General features: G+C 52.9%; 1 protein-coding gene across 3 annotated transcripts in view; it reads left to right on the top strand.

Annotated features, from left to right (window-relative positions):
- The window catches only part of LOC117645033 (lachesin-like), an 88,576-nt gene that overhangs the window by 19,448 nt on the left and 51,069 nt on the right, over window positions 1–18,059 (top strand). For all 3 annotated transcript variants that reach the window (XM_034384918.1, XM_034384917.1, XM_034384915.1), the window contains exon 2: window positions 14,119–14,326. In XM_034384918.1, the coding sequence (XP_034240809.1) occupies window positions 14,119–14,326 (208 nt within the window). The remainder of the gene's footprint in view (window positions 1–14,118; window positions 14,327–18,059) is intronic.

The following is an 18,059-nucleotide window of genomic DNA, read 5'->3' as shown; positions in this document are numbered from 1 at the left end:
GCACGAGGGTTTCGGCATTCGGGCCGGGGTGGGTCTGCCTGGCGGGCTGCGGACTGGGTCAGGATGCAGAGGGATGGCTAGATCCACGGCGAGGACCCGGATGGGGTCACGGTAAGAAACGAGCCCCACCGTGGCCGCACAGTGGGCCAGAAGACCGGCGGAGCGGCCAAAATTATAGAAGCGTTTTGAGCTCCAGAGTCGCTAAATGGGACTCGAACCGAACGTGTGACCCCACCAATGGATTGCTCTCCGAACGAGGAATCAATTGGTGGGATCACACGTTCGGTTCGAGTCCCATTTAGCGACTCTGGGGCTCAAAACGCGTCTCGAATTTTGGCCGCTCCACCGGTCTTCTGGCCCACTGTGGGCCGTGGCCTCGGGCCGCACGCTCTGTCTCTCTCGCTCTGCGAAGGGCGTCCGTCGGCGTGCGAGAGAGACAGGAAGCGAGCGGCAGGGAGGCAGGGATCACTGATTCGACGTTTTCTGGCTCAGCGTTGGAGCGATTTACGAGCGCTTCCCATTGGTCGCTCCGCTCCGCAATCGACGGCGGCTCCTCAACGCGTTTTCCGCAGCGCGCCGCCGCGGTGGCCGCGGCACAGTGGGCCAGAAGACCGGTGGAGGCGGACAAAACTCAAGACCCGTTTTGAGCTCCAGAGTCGCTGAATGGGACTCGAACCGAACGTGTGACCCCACTAGTGGATTGCTCTCCGAACGAGAAATCCATCGGTGGGGTCACACGTTCGGTTCGAGTCCCATTCAGCGACTCTGGAGCTCAAAACGCGTCTAGAGTTTTGGCCGCCTCCACCGGTCTTCTGGCCCACTGTGCGCGGGTTCGAATCCTGCCCGGGTCGCGGCCTCGGCCCGCGGTCGTGAGCCGCGCGTCGTAAAGGACGACGCCAACGTGTCGCGACGGACAAGTTAATCCAGAACAAGGCGGGGCGGCGCGAGGCGCGGCCGGCGAGGCGAGGCGCCCCTGAATTTTCCCGCCCGTGATGCGGCCGCGCCCCGGTTGAGGCGGGGGCGGGGCGGGGCGGGGCGGGGCGGGGGCGGGGGGGTGCGCGGAGGCAGCGACCGAGGCAGCCATTTCGTGCCGACCTGCTTATTTGTTTCGGTGCCGCCCTTCGCGTCCTTTTTTTTTTTTTTTTTGGATTGTGCCCGTCCCCCCGCAGTTGGGGACCGCCAGGGGAGGACGGCCTGGAGGGGCGATAAGACAAGGCGGCGCGGCGGCCGCGGGAGTGCGAGTCCCCGCCGGTCCCCTGCGCCCCTGCAGGTGCATTCTGGAACGACTTCGCATTGGGTGGCCATCTGACGGAACGACGTATCTTCATAGGAAATGCCACAGTAGATACGCTGTTATGGCGAATGCCACACAATTATTCCCGTGCTTTCCGAAAAAGAACTTCCCAGCGTCTCGTGCTGCAAACGCAGTGGCCGCCGCTTACCTGCACTCTTGGCGCATGATGTGCCCTGCAGGACTGAAATAACCAAGAAGAGATTACGGGGGGACCTGCCGTCCCAATGTTCACTCATTGCACCCACACAACACTGGAAGTAGTTCAAATCTGTCCTTAGTAAAAACTTCACAGCAGAAAAGACATAATAAATATTTTCCGCAGTTGCAACAATTTTCCCGCTCTGCGCCCTTTCGAAATCGCGAGGCTGAAAAAAACAAGTAGTCGCACATTGAAACTGGCTCTCCATTGTTGCTGAGGTTGGGTTGTTTGGCTTGCTTTTAAAGGCTGCGGTTCTCTCTCAGCCCCAAAATATAAAATTTACTCCCTTCTTCGTATTTCTAACTTCAAATCTTCTTTCATTAACTTACATTATTTCCACAACCGGAACACCGTGCAATGCGTAAGCATTGGAATTTTTTTTTTTTTTTTTTTTTTTTTGGATGTGCCGTCACCCCGCATGTTGGGGACCGCCAGGGGAGGACGGCCTGGAGGGGCGATAAGACAAGGCGGCGCGGCGGCCGCGGGGTGCGGTCCCCGCCGGTCCCCTTCGGCCCCTGCAGGTGCATTCTGGGAACGACTTCGCATTGGGTGGCCATCTGACGGAACAACGTATCTTCATAGGAAATGCCACAGTAGATACGCTGTTATGTGCGAATGCCACACAATTATTCCCGTGCTTTCCGAAAAAAGAACTTCCCCGCGTCACGGTGCTGCAAACGCAGTGGCCGCCGCTTCCCTGCACTCTTGGCGCATGATGTGCCCTGCAGGACTGCATAACCAAGAGGGAGATCTCAGCGCGGGTGGGGCCCTGCGTCGCGTGATGAAAGCATTCCTACACAGACTGGAAGTAGGTAGCCACCTCTCTCTGTCTCTCTGTCTGTCCCCCCCCCTCTCTCTCTCTGTCTCTCCCCTCTGTCTCTCTCTCTCTCACTCTCTCTCTCCCTCTCTCTCTCTCTCTCTCTCTCTCTCTCTCCCTCTGTTTCTCTCTCTCTTCTCTCTCTCTCTCTCATGGAGTAGCGACTGAGCAGATGAGGAAGCTATCAAAGTGTTTCTGAAGGTGATTCATGAAGAAAACATTCAAAACTGAGCGCTGGACTTGCAGTGGACGCTTCTGAAGGCCTGACATTGGTAGCAGTCGTGTGCCATTTGTGGTCACCTTGAAATCGGCACTTATCAAAACTGGACTCGAGCGGGAAAGTGAGGTTAGAGGGGCCCCAGTGGAGCGGACCGTGCCGTACTACCAACCCTGCCAACAAGAAGACCCCAGTGGAGTGATCCTTCCGGCGCTGCCAACTTTACCATCATGCCACCAAAGCAGCACCAGCAGACGAAAAAACTGGCGGTGACAGAAATGAGTGTTGACGATCTCCAATTAATGATAACACAGGCAGTAGGCGCCGCCATGAAACCTCTCCAAGATAGTGTGAATACCTTGCAACTAGAAATAACCAGCCTGAGGGAGACAGTTGAGAAACTGTCGGAGGAGCTTGCGGACAAAGATCAACAAATTCAACAGTTGGAGACAGCAGTGAAAGTTGGGTTAGACGAGAGGGAGCAGTACAGCAGACGAAATAATGTGAGAATTTTTGGTGTCAAGGAGCAGAGTAATGAGGACACAAACAACTTGGTGATTGATCTGGCTAAGAAAATGGGAGTCCACCTGGAACATTATCACATTGACCGATCTCATCGCATCGGTAAAGCTGGAGAAAGGCCGAGACCTATCATTGTGAAATTTGTCAGCTATGCAGAACGTTCGTCCCTGTTCTCTGCGAAGAAGAGATTGAAAGGAACTGGAGTCACAATACGTGAAGATTTAACTAAAATGAGAATGGACCTACTGAAAACTGCTGTGTCACATTATTCAAACAATGCAGTGTGGACCATCGATGGAGTGATCCTGGTCAAGGTGAACAAGGACAGACCCTTCCGGGTCAGGAGTGACGGGGACCTCAACAAACTTATGAAGAACCACCCACCCAGTGAGCTACAACATTGATCTCTTATACACTTTTGCTGTTCATCTACTTTTCTCTCTCTGTTTACTTATGCTCATTTCCTTTTTAATATGTTGTGTTGTGTTTTACTTTTAGTTCTATTTTTTTATATTTCACTTTCATTGCTGTTCATCTATTTTTCTCTCTCCGTTTACTTATGTTCATTTTCTTTTTCAATATGTTGTGTTGTGTTTTACTTTTAGTTCTTTTTTTTATATTTCATTTTATTTTTATCTCCTACTAAGTACAAATGTTTTCTCTTACCTAGCTAGTAATAATATGCTGTTTTATTTTTATGTTTTGTATCTTTTCTTTATACTTAATGTGACTTTTTGCTCTCATTACTTTTAAATGTTTTCTTTTTTTTAGCATGTAAGAATTGGCTGACTGATAGCTTCCCAACGTGCCATGCCTAATCTATGAGTGTGGGAAATGTCTTGATGTTGAGAGATTATGTTAAGAAAATCACTGCGGAACAACCAACTAAATTTAAAATTGTACATATAAATGCTCAATCGTTAAGAGATATTTCACATCAATCTGAATTTATTGATACCTTTTCTGACTGTGGCATTGATGTCATAGTGGTGTCTGAGACGTGGTTTAGAAATAATGAAAATGTACTTCAGCTTCCAGGTTACAAAATGTTTGGAGCCAATCGAATAGGAAGAAATGGAGGTGGAGTGGCTGTCTATGTAAAAACGTTATACTCTGTGAAAGTACTGTCTGTTTCAGAAGGAGATTACGAGAAGCCAGATTTTATTCTGCTTGACATTCTGGTGGGTACAAATAAAATTCTGCTGGCAGCTATGTACAGGAAGCCAAAGGGTGGTCACGTGAGTACTTTTATCGAGGAATTCTATAAATTCTCACCAGGATTCAAATACTCTTTTCTTTGTGGGGACCTCAATGCAGGTTTTGGCAGGGGAGGGGATGATGCTCTTGTAGTGCCTGAATTACTTAGTCTTTGTAACTTATATTGTGTTCCTCATCAGGCAACCTACCATGTTAATAATTGTGACTCTATTTTAGACGTTATTTGCAGTAACTGTCCTGACAAACTAGTCACGTGTGGACAAACCTCTGCTTCTGGTTTTTCTTCCCATGATATGATTAGTGCTGTTTTTGATCTGTCCACCCCACGTAATGTTAAGCAAGAGCTAACTTTTAGAAACTTTAGTAGGGTAAACGTGGAGGAACTGTTAAGTGATGTAGAGAACTCAGACTGGAGTCAAGTTTATACGGAGAGTAATATAGACGACAAAGTGGATAAATTTAATTGTATCTTCAACAAACTCATGGATGATCATGCACCTGTAAGTACTAAGACCATAAAGAAAAATTCTGCTCCATGGATGGATAACACAATTCGAGGTCTGATTAAACAGAGAAATAAGCTCAAAAAAATTCAAACAGAACCGACAGTCCGGATGACTTGGATAATTTTAAAAGGGCCCGAAATAGAGTGAAAAGAATGATTCGTAGTGCAAAGATGAAATACTTTTATGAGAAGTTTGAGAATGGAAGGGACTCCAAGTCGATCTGGAATACAATTAGATCTCTAAATGTAGGCAAGTCTAAAGATAAAAACCCTGACCCAGTGGTGGGTGCATCTGATCTTAATAAACATTATGCCTCCGTATCATCTGTAAGAAACGAAGAGCTTATACGTGATACTGTATTGAAATATAAGATGAGAACAGGAAAAGATAAGTCGTCTGATATTATGGATAAATTCCATTTTAGGTATGTACTACCTGAGCAAATTGTTAAAGCTGTTTACTCTATAAAGTCAAAGGCTGTTGGGGTGGATGGTATCTCAGTATTGTTCATTAAAATGTGCTTACCAGCTTTGTTACCGGGACTTGATCATCTGTTCAATTTTTGCCTACAAAATGGTTTGTATCCTGATATATGGAAGAGGGCCAATATTATACCAATACCAAAGGTGAAAAATCCCAAAGAGAGTAAGGATTACAGGCCAGTCAGCATACTGTGCGTGCTGGGTAAGATTCTGGAAAAACTAGTGCACTCTCAAGTCACAGAGTTTTTGAATGATAAAAAGCTTTTTGCAGAAAACCAGTCTGGATTTAGAAAGGGTTTTAGTACTGTTACCGCACTGCTAAAAGTCACTGATGATATCAGAGAAGCCATTGACAAGAGACTTCTATCTTTATTGGTGTTGTTAGATCTAAGCAAAGCCTTTGACTGTGTCCATCATGAACTACTATGTACCAAACTGGAGTGCCTAGGTTTCTCAAAGTCCGCTATAAATTGGTTCCGGTCATATCTCACCATGCGCTGTCATAGAGTTGTCGTGGCATCAGATCAAATGTCTGACTGGGCTGAGATCACCACAGGGGTACCACAGGGCAGTGTGCTGGGACCATTGCTGTTCCTTATATATTTATTTGATCTCCCTACTGTTTTAAAGCATTGTAAATACGTGATGTATGCTGATGACATACAGCTATATATTCACTTTCCTTTGAATGCCTTGGATGATAACTTGAACTATCTAAGAAGCGATATGGTGAATATAATAGATTATTGTGAAAAGCAAATTTATTGCTAAAAGTATCAAAGACTCAATCCATTATATTAGGATCCCAAAGATTTCTAAATATTTTATCCAGGATGACTGTTACAGAGCTGATTGTCAATGACTGTGTCATTCCATATAAGAGTACTGTTAATAATCTAGGAGTGTTGTTCGATGGATCACTGAGCTGGACCGACCAATGCACTTTGTTAATACAGAAAATATTAGGAACTTTAGCACAGCTGAGGCGGTCGTTCTCTTTTATACCTCCAAATATTAGGAAAATGCTGATCATGACCCTGGTGATGCCTCATCTTGACTATGCCTCTGCACTTTTTACTGATATTACTGACTGTAATAATGCTAGACTGCAAAGAGTGCAAAATGCATGTGTGCGTTTCATAACTGGAGCCTCCAGATTTGAGCACATTACACCCTATTATGACAAGTTACAGTTTCTAAAAATCGAAAATAGAAGGGCTTTGGCTGTTGCTCTGATGGTCTTTAAAATTATTAAGTCAGAAACCCCAGCATACTTATTTGAGAAATACAAATTTATATCTACAAGTAATAGATGCTCCACTAGGTCAAGCAAGTTACAGTTACAAATACCTATTCACAGAACAGAAAAATATCATAATTCATTTCTCCTACAGTCTAGCAAAATGTGGAACGACCTCCACCTTTATGAGCACCTGGGCAGATCTGTTAACTTTGTGAAAAATCTCGTTGAAAAGAGCTTATCCTCCTTATGACCTCATGCGACCATGTCTGTTGTGATGTGATTCTTGTTCATACACAGTAAATTCAAATGGCAGAATCCGTAACGGTTCGGCCCAGAAACCGCCAGTAAATGATTCTGAATTTGGTAGTCACAGAAACTGGCATGGGCTAACATAAACTGACAAAGGCTCCACAGAAACTGGGATGGGCTCACAGAAATGCTAAGGGGTTGCGGTCTCGCTGGGCCAACCTAAACCCCACTGTGTCTCTGGATGCTTTTGTTGTTTTTGGACATTATTCACATATTTTGATGAGTGTGCATACTTTTTCTTGCTTTGACAAGTCTATAAATTAATATTTTCCTTACGCGGTACATCTACACTCTTTATTTCCAATAATATAACATCTCAAAGTCGCGAGGTGGAGGGAATCGCAATTGACGATTACGGTGCAGTCTTGTCCGGATTCCGTGGCGAGTGCACGGATTCCGTCGCCTGTGTGCACAATGGGTTTGCCGTCGGCGGTTTTGGTGCAAAACCGCCCCGGATCTATTTACCTGTCGGTTTCTGCGATTTGGGGCTCTCAGACCACTACAGATTCTGCCATTTCAATTTACTGTGTAATGTAACCAAATAGACAAAATATTTTTTATACAAGCTAATTACGTTGTTCCTTTAGTTTATAAGTGATTACGATCGTTTCTTTTAAAACCAAATTAGAGTACAAACTATTTTTGTATAATTAATTATGTTGTTCCATTAGTTTAAGGTGTCCTTTGCGACAAGCATATAAGTGTTTATCTCTATTTTTCGTTTATAACTATTTTTATCATGAATTTGTAATTATTGATTTGGAGGGCGGGCTTGCATGCCAGTGGCACTCTTAAGTGCTTGTTTGTAAGTCCTTAACAATAAATCAAATCAAATCAAATCAAATCTCTCTCTCTCTCTCTCTCTCTCTCTCTCTCTCTCTCTCTGCGTGTGTGTGCGTGTGCAGCCCGGGGCGAGGCGGTGGGGGCGATGCGATACCAACCCGCAATATCGGCTTGATTATCTACAGAGAAAACACAGGCCGGCCCTGGGGTCCTGCTGCCCTGCTGGCCCTGCCGGCCCTCGGGTCGCCCGGCCGGCCCTCACCGTATTTCGGCTCGGCCCTGCTGTATTTGACTTTGGTTCGTCTCGTCGGCCGGGCAGGCGGGCGCACAGTGGGCCAGAAGACCGATGGAGGCGGCCAAACCTCTAGACGCGTTTTGAGCTCCAGAATCGCTAAACAGGACTAGAACCGAACGTGTGATCCCCACCAATGGATTGCTCGTTTGAAAAGCAATCCATTGGTGGGGTCACACGTTCGGTTCGAGGCCCATTAAGTGACTCTGGAGCTCAAAACGCGTCTAGAGGTTTGGCCGCCTCCACCGGTCTTCTAGCCCACTGTGGGGCGGCCATGGCAGTGCACCCCTCCGCGCTGTGTCCATCGCGCGGCTGGCTGGCCTCTTCAAAGACACGCACTTCTTTTACCTGCGCCCCTCCCTCCTCTGCACGCTCCTCGCTCCCCCGCTTTCACACACACGCGCGTGCACTCACACAGTCACCCGCACTTTCACTCACACAGACACACACTCACACAAACGACTCCTTGCCGGCTCTTACATTTCCTTTCGCGGGGCGTATGTTGCGCGCGCGCTCTCCCTAATTCGGTGTCTCTCGTCCCCCCCCCCTCTCTCTCTCTCTCCCTCTCTCTCCATTGTCCGCCATTATTGTTTGTGAGTGCGTTGTCAGGGCTTTGTAGCGACGCTACAATGACCTGTATGGCGCGGCCCGGCCGGCCCGGCCCGCCCGGCAGCAGCACACTGAGAGCCGTCTTCGTCGCTCGGTCTCTCTCGCACCCATACGGCGTGGCTGTGAGTGCGAGAGAGACCGAGCAGACGACGCCGCCTAATAGATGTGCGCCTTCCACCCCGACTGCCCCGCCCCGCCTCACCCCGCCCCGCCTCACCCCGCCCCGCCTCACCCCGCCCCGCCTCACCCCGCCCCGCCTCACCCCGCCCCGCCTCACCCCCCGCCCCGCCTCACCCCGCCCCGCCTCACCCCGCCCCGCCCCACCCCGCCCCTCACCCCGGCCGACGGATGGCGTCGGATCGGATCGGGTCGCACTATCAATTTATTTGGCCCGGCACCGCATGGCAGCGACGCGTCACTGCCTCGGCGGTGACACGGCGCCGACATGACAGCGGCTCAGATCGCAGCCATCGCAGCGCGGCTCGAGGAGGACGGCACGGCGAGCAGGACGAGGAGGGCGTCGCCTTGGCGTCGCCTTGGCGTCGCCGCGGCGGAGCAAAAAGGCGCGCCAACTGCACCGCCGCCGACGGATTTCAGCGTTTTCGGATTTCAGTATTTCGGGCTGCAGCATCTGGAGGGATTGCAGCATTTTGGGGTTGCAGCATTTCGGTGGTTGCCCCTTTTTGGGGGTTGCAGCATTTTGAGGGTTGCAGCATTAGGGGTTGCACCATTTCGTAATACACTCTACAAAAAATGTCCTGTCAACGCCGTTAATTTATTACCAATGTTTGCTGTTATGCAATTCACGGCGTTTGCTGGGAACTAGTTCACGGCATTCACTGTGTTCTCGGTTACAGTGTTCACTGTGGTGGCCACAGTAAACGCCGTGAATTGGAGCCTGATTTGCAGTACTTTGGTGCTCAGCGGCGTCAAACTCACAGTGTTTACTGGGGACCAGATCACAGTGAACACTGTAACCGATATCACAGTGAATGCCGTGAACAAGTTCACAGCAAACGCTGTGAATTGACCTACAGTGAAAACTGGTAATAAATTAACGGCATTTACAGGACATTTTTTTGGGAGAGTGTAGCAGCTTTCCCGGGGTTGCAGCATTTCGGAGTTGCAGCACTTCAGGGTTGCAGCATGTCGGGGTTGCAGCATTTTCGGGGGTTGCAGTGATTCGGGGTTTCAGCAATTCGGGGTTGAAGCATATCGGAGTTGCAGCATTTCGGAATTGCAGCGGGGTTGCAGCATTTTGGAATCGCAGCGGGGTTGCAGCATTTCGGGGTTGCTGCATTTCGGGGTTGCAGCTATTCGGGGGCTGTTGCATTTCGGGGGTTGCAGTATTTCGGGATTCCAGGGTGTAGTGGCGGCGGCGGGCCGGGCTAGCTGCAGTGCAGGTGTCACGCCATAACAGTGCTGCTGCGCGCGATGCTGCGCGGGTATGGCCGTTGGCGCCCTCAAATCGCACCCCCACCCCTCCCCCCATGGCGCCCCGTGGCGCCTCATGGCCATGGCGCGGAGACGAGGTGCCGCAATCGCAGCCCGCTAAGTGCTGGAGTGGTTATCACGAGCGGATAGTAGCGCCATATTCGTACCCTCAAAAAAAAAAAAAAAAAAAAGTGTTTCATTCAAAACCGAGGGAGGGGAAAACAGCTTTAATATTGGTGCTAAGTCTTCCTCTGAAGTGACGTTGAAATGACGACGAAAAAAACAAAATTAGGTTGATATATCGTAAAATTAAGCGTTAAAACAACGTGACAGAAGGTTTAAGTAACAACGAAGTACCGTGAAATGGTTTGAATTTAAAATAACGGCGTACGGAATTTTCCACAGCTGTTACCCTTTTGTGAAAACCAGAAGTTTGTTTCGTGTATCCCCAAGCTGAATGTGACGTCATCTTCAAACAGTCGTGACAAAGCAGCTCACATTCTAACGAAAATGGCGTCACTCTCGTCGAATGGGAGTGTGGAGCGGCTGTGCCGTCCGGCCACGGCGCCCGCCAGCCGCGGGGTAGGCAACACGCCGCGCAGCCGTGCGCCGTGTTGCGACACTGTGGCCTACGCTGCAGGCGGCGACAGCCTCGGCGACAGCTCAGTGAGTGCGATGGAGAATGGCGGGGCCAACGTGCCGGGGGGAGGAAAGGAGAGAAGGAGAGAGAGAGAGAGAGAGAGAGAGAGAGAGAGAGAGAGAGAGAGAGAGAGAGAGGAGGGGGGGAAGACAGCGGCGATGTGTATCGCATCACGCTCGGGAGGGCCAGGCCACGCCCTGCCACGCCCCGCCACGCCACGCCCTGCCACGGGGCGTGAATCGCTCCGGCGGCGCTGCGTGACTGCGTCACACCTGGCGGCGAATGCGACAACTTGTGCAGTTACAGTGTATGCTAATGTCACCCGTAATTAACCCTATCTGGCTCATGGCTACACGCTCGGCGTGGCGCGGCGTCTCACGGCTCCATCAGCCGCCGCCACAGCCGGAGTCAGGCTGTGGAGGGTGAGCTTGGTGTCATGCCGCAGCGAACACCACACACAACTGGAAACAATTTTGAAATCATAAAACAATTTTCGTGAGGTTTGGCTAGTCCGAGGTCCCTCTGTCGTGGGCATAGAGACAGGCCGTACACTGGTCCAGATTCTGGACGCCAGAAGACCGTTGGAGGCGGTCATAATCCCGATTTTTTGAGTTCCAGAGTCACTAAATGGTACTCGAGCCAGCGTCTGACCCTACCAATGGATTGCTCTCCGAACGAGGAATCCAATGGTGGGGTCACACGTCTGGTTTCAGTACCATTTAGTGACTCTGGAGCAAGAATCGTGTCTGGAGTTCTGGCCGCCTGCGCCGGTCTTCTGGTCCACTGTGGGCCGGCCACGGACCGTGGGAATGTTTGCCCGTTGGAGCGGCCGCGTGACGCGGCGGGCCGTTTGAGGCTTCGCCCGCAGATGGACAGATGGATCGGGGAGCTTCACGGTCCGCTTGGCTTCGGCTGGAGTGGAGGCGCACCCCACTCGGGCGGTCCACTGTGGGGTCCGTCTTGTGGCGCGACGGCAGGCAGGTGCATCGCAGTGCCGGGCGAAGGCAGCGGCACCCCCAGTGGGGCCAGGCAGGCCAGGCGGGCCACCCCAGTGCGGCTGCACGTCATCTGACGGAATGTGTGGATTCCGCGCCATATCCTCGCCAGCACGAATTCCTGCAGCGGTGGTTGTAGTGGTGCGGCACCGTGCGGCACGCGGGACCCCCCCCCCCCCCCCTTCCTCCCCCCTTCCTCCCCCCTCCGCCCTTCCTCCCCCATCTCTCTCTCTCTCTCTCTCTCTCTCTCTCTTACTCTCTCTCTCTCTCTCTCTCTCTCTCTCTCTCTCTTCTCTTCACCCCTCGACGCTCACACCCCACCGCAGGAACGCTTTACGTATATCTGCTGCGAGTCATAAATTTTGCCGCCGCTGGCCACCGCACGCACACACGCGCAACGCCCTGTCACATACCCGCGCGCGTGCGCGTTCCACAGCGTAGTGACCCAGCAGGGTACACTGTAGCGGACTGATTGCAGGGTCAAACTGGCCCTGAGCCCCGTCGGAGGCCTCCCAGGGGGGCCACCAGTGTAGCTGCGCCGAGCCGCCCTGCCGAACCCCATCAAAACAGAGTTCCACGTGCGTTGCGCCAATACTAACACGCGCTCACACACACACACACACACACACGCACACACACACACACACGCACACACACACACACACACACACACACACACACACACACACACACCTTTACCGGAAGTGTGATGGGCGCTTCGACACACGCCCCTCGCGTCTGTATAAAGTAGTGTTAATTAATTCACCCCGACCACCTCTGCGGGGGGAAAGCGGCAGCCGACCACAGGGGGGAAGAAGGTCAAGTGGTGGGCCCGGCGTGCAACAGGCTCTCTCATGGACACTCCCTGAGTCATTTCCCCCGAATGCACGGGCAGGTGCGCCCCTTTGGGGGCTCAAAGGGGCGCCGTGAGAGGGGAATCACTCCCCGGAGAGCGGCGCTCTCATCGGTCCGGTCGAACGCGTCAGGCTGCCCGGGCGCTGCCGGGCAGCGCGTTACGTTTCGGACGGCCGCCCCGTAAAGTCTGCACCACTGTACACCACAGCTCCGGGGCGGAGTTTGCGAAGTTGCATCAGCCGGACGCCTGGCGCGTCCGTTGTCCAGTAGTTCCCCCCGGGGTTCGATGACCACGGTGTCCGTCCACGCCCGCGACCTTTGTAAAATGTAATTTTGCTCGCTGTAAAACTTGTTTGGTATCTATGTTGGGATTTTGCGGGGACGTTGTCGGTATGGTCGGCTCGCCAGGCTGGCGCAGGGGTGTCGAGTTTCATGCATATTTGGTGCGCCGGGTCGCTGGACATGGCACGTGGTGTGTGTGTGTGTGTGTGTGTGGTGTGTGTGTGTGTGTGTGTGTGTGTGTACTCACATTGCATCCAGCGCGGCGCGGCGCCATGAAAGGAGGAATGCCAGTGCGATACCAGATTTGTCAACGCGAAACAACAACGAGGCCTGGCCGGGCCTGGCTTTGGGGGGCAGAAGCTGTTAGGATGATTATTGTTGACTGGCCCGGGGGCCACCCGGGGCCGGGACTGCCTGCTGGGGCCGCCCGGGGGGCCCCCGCGACCCCGCTGCCCCCCGGGGGGCGGCCCGCTCCTGTGATGTGGTGGAAAGCAGAGTAGCCGTTGGATGTAATGGGTTATAGAGTCGGCCTACGGCCTGGCCTGCGCTGGCCGCGCTGGCGCCGCGCCCTGTGGACTGAGGTTCGTTTTCGTCGCTCTGTCCGGGATGAGTGCGAGCGAGACAGAGCGACGAGAACGCCTCTCAGTCTGCTGGCGGCCGTTGTCGCCGTGTTTCTCTTTGGCGCTGGGGCCGCGATGACCGCGCTGATGACGCGCGCGGTTTATGGCGACGAGGCGATGACAATTGAAACGCGGGGGCAGCCAGCCGACGAGGCAGGCGGACAAAGGCGGTCGCGGGGACGTCGAGGCCGCGTCGAGGCCGCACTAAAGGCGGCAAAGGCAAAACAAAAGACGAATATGAAATTCCTCGAGTTGGCCCCCTGCGTTGCGCCGGCTTTGCCTCGGCTTAGCCTTGTATCGGTTTTTCGGGAGGAATGTCGGCACGATTTTCGCGGTGCTTTCGTCCCGCCTTCGTCCCCGCGGAGATGCGCTGCCGAAGTGCCAGCAAACGGCTGGGGCATGGCCGGGGCGCGGCCGAGGCCACCGATATTCCGCCAACAAGGAAATGAGCCACGACCGCAGCGTCATCTGGCGGCCCCTTCACTGCATTCCTTGCGGTGGCGCAGTTTTGGCGCGAAAAAAAAAATCAAACTTTTGTCATTATTTTTCTTATTTATGTTGATATTATAATTCATTTGTATACCAATTAATTCAGTCATTCATGCGTTTATTCATCCATGAAGTCATTCATTCATTCGTCCATTCGTACGTTCATTCATTCGTGCGTTCATTCATTCATTCATTCATTCATTCATTCATTCATTCATTCATTTGGCCAGTCATTCATGCGTTTACTCAGTCTTTCATTGTGGTGCAATCTATCAAGCCTGCGTACTAACTCCACTGTCCTCTCTCCTGCAGGTGGGCTGGATGAAGGTGTCGGACCAGACGATCCTGGCGCTGGCCAACCGCGTGGTGACGCACAACGCGCGCGTGTCCGTCTCGCACGACACGCTGCGCACCTGGCAGCTGCACATCCGGCAGGTCAAGGTGTCGGACGCGGGCTGCTACATGTGCCAGATCAACACGTCGGAGATGAAGAAGCAGACGGGGTGCGTCGACGTGCACGGTAAGTACCACACCGCTAGAAATAAATTTGAAAAGCTCCACAAAGTGCGTTGCGTTCCGAAGCTGTTGGGGATTTCCCCGAGGGGTGAATCACACTAGTGTACTCTTGTGTACAAATTTGCCCGTACTCAGTGTACTCCCAAGTTTTAAAAACGTGAAATTCTCTAGTTTTTCGACCGATTTAACGTCGAGTGCCTTCAAAAACGCCAAATAAAGCCTTAAGACGTTTAAAATTTTGAAATTTATGAGTAAAGCAAGGTGTACTCACCCGTAATCATGTACTCATGTGTACACCAGAACGCTGAGTGATTCACCCCTCGGATTTCCCAAAGTGTTATTTTCCGAAAACCGGAGTTAATGTATCCGAATGAGCTCTACGTGAAATTTCTAAGATCAGCGCTGTTCAGTAAACCTTAAGCGTTCATGTAGGCACAGGACTTTGAATGCAAACCTCATATACCAGCAGTGTCTCCACAGACTTTGAATGCAAGACCTCATATACCAGAACCATCATGGCCGTAGTCTCGACATAGCCAGTGAACATACTGGGGTTCGAACCGTGGACCACGACTATCCGGAGCAACGCATCAGCGCGCTCGGCCACGGAGGAAACCATTGCGGTAATGGCAAGCAATAGGGACGCCCAGTAAGGCAAGGCGTTATCTGGTGACCTTGACCTGCTGGACGGACTCCAGGCTGGACAGACGGACTCACTGCTGGACTCCAGGCTGGACAGACGGACTCACTGCTGGACTCCAGGCTGGACAGACGGACTCACTGCTGGACTCCAGGCTGGACAGACGGACTCACTGCTGGACTCCAGGCTGGACAGACGGACTCACTGCTGGACTCCAGGCTGGACAGACGGACTCACTGCTGGACTCCAGGCTGGACAGACGGACTCACTGCTGGACTCCAGGCTGGACAGACGGACTCACTGCTGGACTCCAGGCCGGACTCCGGCAGTCCGGCCGGCCCAGTCAAAGTCAGAGTTACAGCCACGGCGACACGGCCCGGCCATTTGCTGGCTGAGACGCGACCACCGGCCGCCATCCACCGCGCCGCCATTGACAGTCAAAGCCGCGTAACGTGGCCCCGAATGGGCTCAAGTTAGACCGATGGGGCCGTGGCTTTGTTGCAGTGTGCCACGCCGCTGATGTTGATGCTGATGCCGACTGAAAAGTTCTTCTTTCTCGGCCAAAGTTGATGAGGAACTGCATTCTCCCGTCCCTCTTTGGTCCTGCACCACAGTGCCGCTGTGTGATCTCTCTCTCTCTCTCCTTCTCTCTTTCTCTCTCTCTCTCTCTCTCTCTCCCCTCCCCCACCCCACTCTTTGGTGGACCCATCCGGCGTTGCAACAATGCCTTCTAAAGCCCCTCCCGTTCCATTATTCTGAATTTTCCAACGGCACGCGTCCGATGGAGTGGGATTGTGTTGCACAGCAGTGTAACATGTGCATCCCAGTATTGTGCATGTCAGCCGCCCTTGTGTGCGTGTGAGCTTGTGTGAGTGCGTTCTTTCGGTTTTGTACTTTGAATCGAAACAGCCGAGCGCAGTGCTGCAGGCATGCATTTAGAAGCGTACTATGACTTGATGATAGTGAGTACATAGCTCTTCGGAACAAAAAAAAAGGGGGAAAATCACGAACCGTCGATTTCCTCTTTTGAACCCTCGCTCTGGCCGAGTTGGCCACTTTACCAGCGGAACGTGATCGCAGTTCGCAAACGTACGTGCATGAGGCGGACTGGACTGGCCGACCCTTCGAAACTCGCCTCTCTCTCTCTCTCTCTCTCTCTCTCTCTCTCTCTCTCTCTCTCTCTCTCTCTCTCTCTCTCTCTCTCTCTCTCTTGGTGTAGCCCATGGCCCAGTTCACTGCCCCTCTCTCTCGCTCGCAGTGCGGCTCTGCCCTCACCCCTTCCGAGACGCGGGCTGTGTCACGCCCAGCGAGGTATACGACATTTACGATCAAACCATTCATATTCAAACAAGCCCTGTTTTGCTGAGTCGCGGCGTCCTGGAGGGGCTGAGGGGGCCGAGGGGGCCAAGGGGCGGCCGGGGCCCTCTGGGGGGCCGTCGCGGTGCTCGGGGCCGTGGGGACCGAACTCCGGCAAACCACCTTCGGCCTTTTTCGGCCATCCTGGCTGGAATGGAACGGGCTGTGGTCACTTTGCGTCGGACAAGGAAGGGGGACGCGTGAGTGGAGGGCGGGGGGGATGCGCAGTGGGCCAGAAGACTTGTGGGGGTGGTAAAAATCCCGAGCCTGTTTTGAGTTGCCTTTAGAGTCACTAAACAGGACTTGAACCGAACGTGTGACCCCACCAATGGATTGCTCTACGGACGAGGGATCCATTGGTGGGGTCACACGTTTAGTACCATTTGGCGACTCAGGAGTTAAAAACGCGTCTAGCGTTTCGGCCGCCTGCTCCGGTCTTCCGACCCACTGTGGGACAGAGGGATTTTTTAGAGTGGGGGGGCCGTGGGCGTGCAGTGCTAGCTTTTAATCTGCGATGCGCCGTCGTGGCGGGAAACGCGGTATTTTTATTGCACTTGATCCCCTCCGACCCTATACTGTAATCTGCTTTCCCTTAAAGCAGCCCCGCCCCAACCGACTTGGCCGCGCCGCCGCGCCGCCGCGCCCTCTGTGATGTCGCTTTTCGGGCTTTTATCGATATTATACGCGAGGCTGAAACAGCGCGAGGAATCCCGCGGGTAACGTCCGTGCCATCCCATCCTCTCTTTTGTCTCTTTCTCCCTTTCACTCCCTTTCACTCGCACTGCAGACGCCTCGCGGGCTTTGAAGAAAGAAAGGAGAAAAAAGAGTGACAAATAGCGGAACGCCGGGTCTTAGCATTAACACAACAACATGAAACCAACAAAAAAAATTTCGTTTCTGGTTTTGAACCCGTGGCTTCCTATCGCAGTACCAAGGCGTTATCCTCTCGGCCACCGCGACACGACAAACACTAGTTGGAGAAGTATTCAACAAGCCGAGCAAATCTGGGGCATCTCGCACGTCCTGGCCGGCGCGGCGTGACCACTCACGATACAGCGAGGGCGGTGAGGGCCCTCCAGCGGCGCAGCGGCAAGGCGGGCCGGGCCACACAGTGGACCAGAAGACCGGTGGACGCGGCCAAAGCTCTAGACGCGTTTTGAGCTCCAGAGTCGCTTAAAAGGACTCAAACCGAACGGGTGACCCCACCAATGGATTCCTCGTTCGGAGAGCAATCCATTGGTGGGGTCACACGTTCGGTTCCAGTCTCATTTAGAGTCTCTGGAGCTCAAAACGCGTCTAGAGTTTTGGCCGCCTCCACCGGTCTTCTGGCCCACTATGGGCCGGCTGGGCCAGTGGTCTCGGCGACAGGGCGGGAGCACAATAAAATACCGCATAACCTGTACTTATGACGCACTTGTCCGCGTGCGGGAGGGCCCCGCCCCGCCCCGCCCCGCCCCGCCCCGCCCTGCCCCGCCCCGCCCCGCCTCGGCCAGGGGGGACTGCCCTCGCTATCGCAGCGTGCCAGCCCGGCCGGGCGCTCCTGGCGCTGGCAGAGGCCTGAGCCTCAAGTGGAGTCTGCGTCTCGCAAGACCACGGCCTCGGCCATTTCAATTTCTGATTGCACTCAAGTTGCTCTGACGATTCATGAAAACGGGACCGAAAACTCGGAGTAGTGTGCTGTTAACGAGCGTGACGGAGACAAACCGATCTCGGCCTCGCGGGGTGCTGGCCTGCTTGGAGG

Source organism: Thrips palmi, unplaced genomic scaffold (assembly GCF_012932325.1).
Source record: "Thrips palmi isolate BJ-2018 unplaced genomic scaffold, TpBJ-2018v1 HiC_scaffold_18, whole genome shotgun sequence".
Classification (NCBI taxonomy): Eukaryota; Metazoa; Arthropoda; class Insecta; order Thysanoptera; family Thripidae; genus Thrips; species Thrips palmi.
The sequence above is the reverse complement of the archived record's forward strand: the minus strand, read 5'-3'. Positions and strand labels throughout refer to the sequence as shown.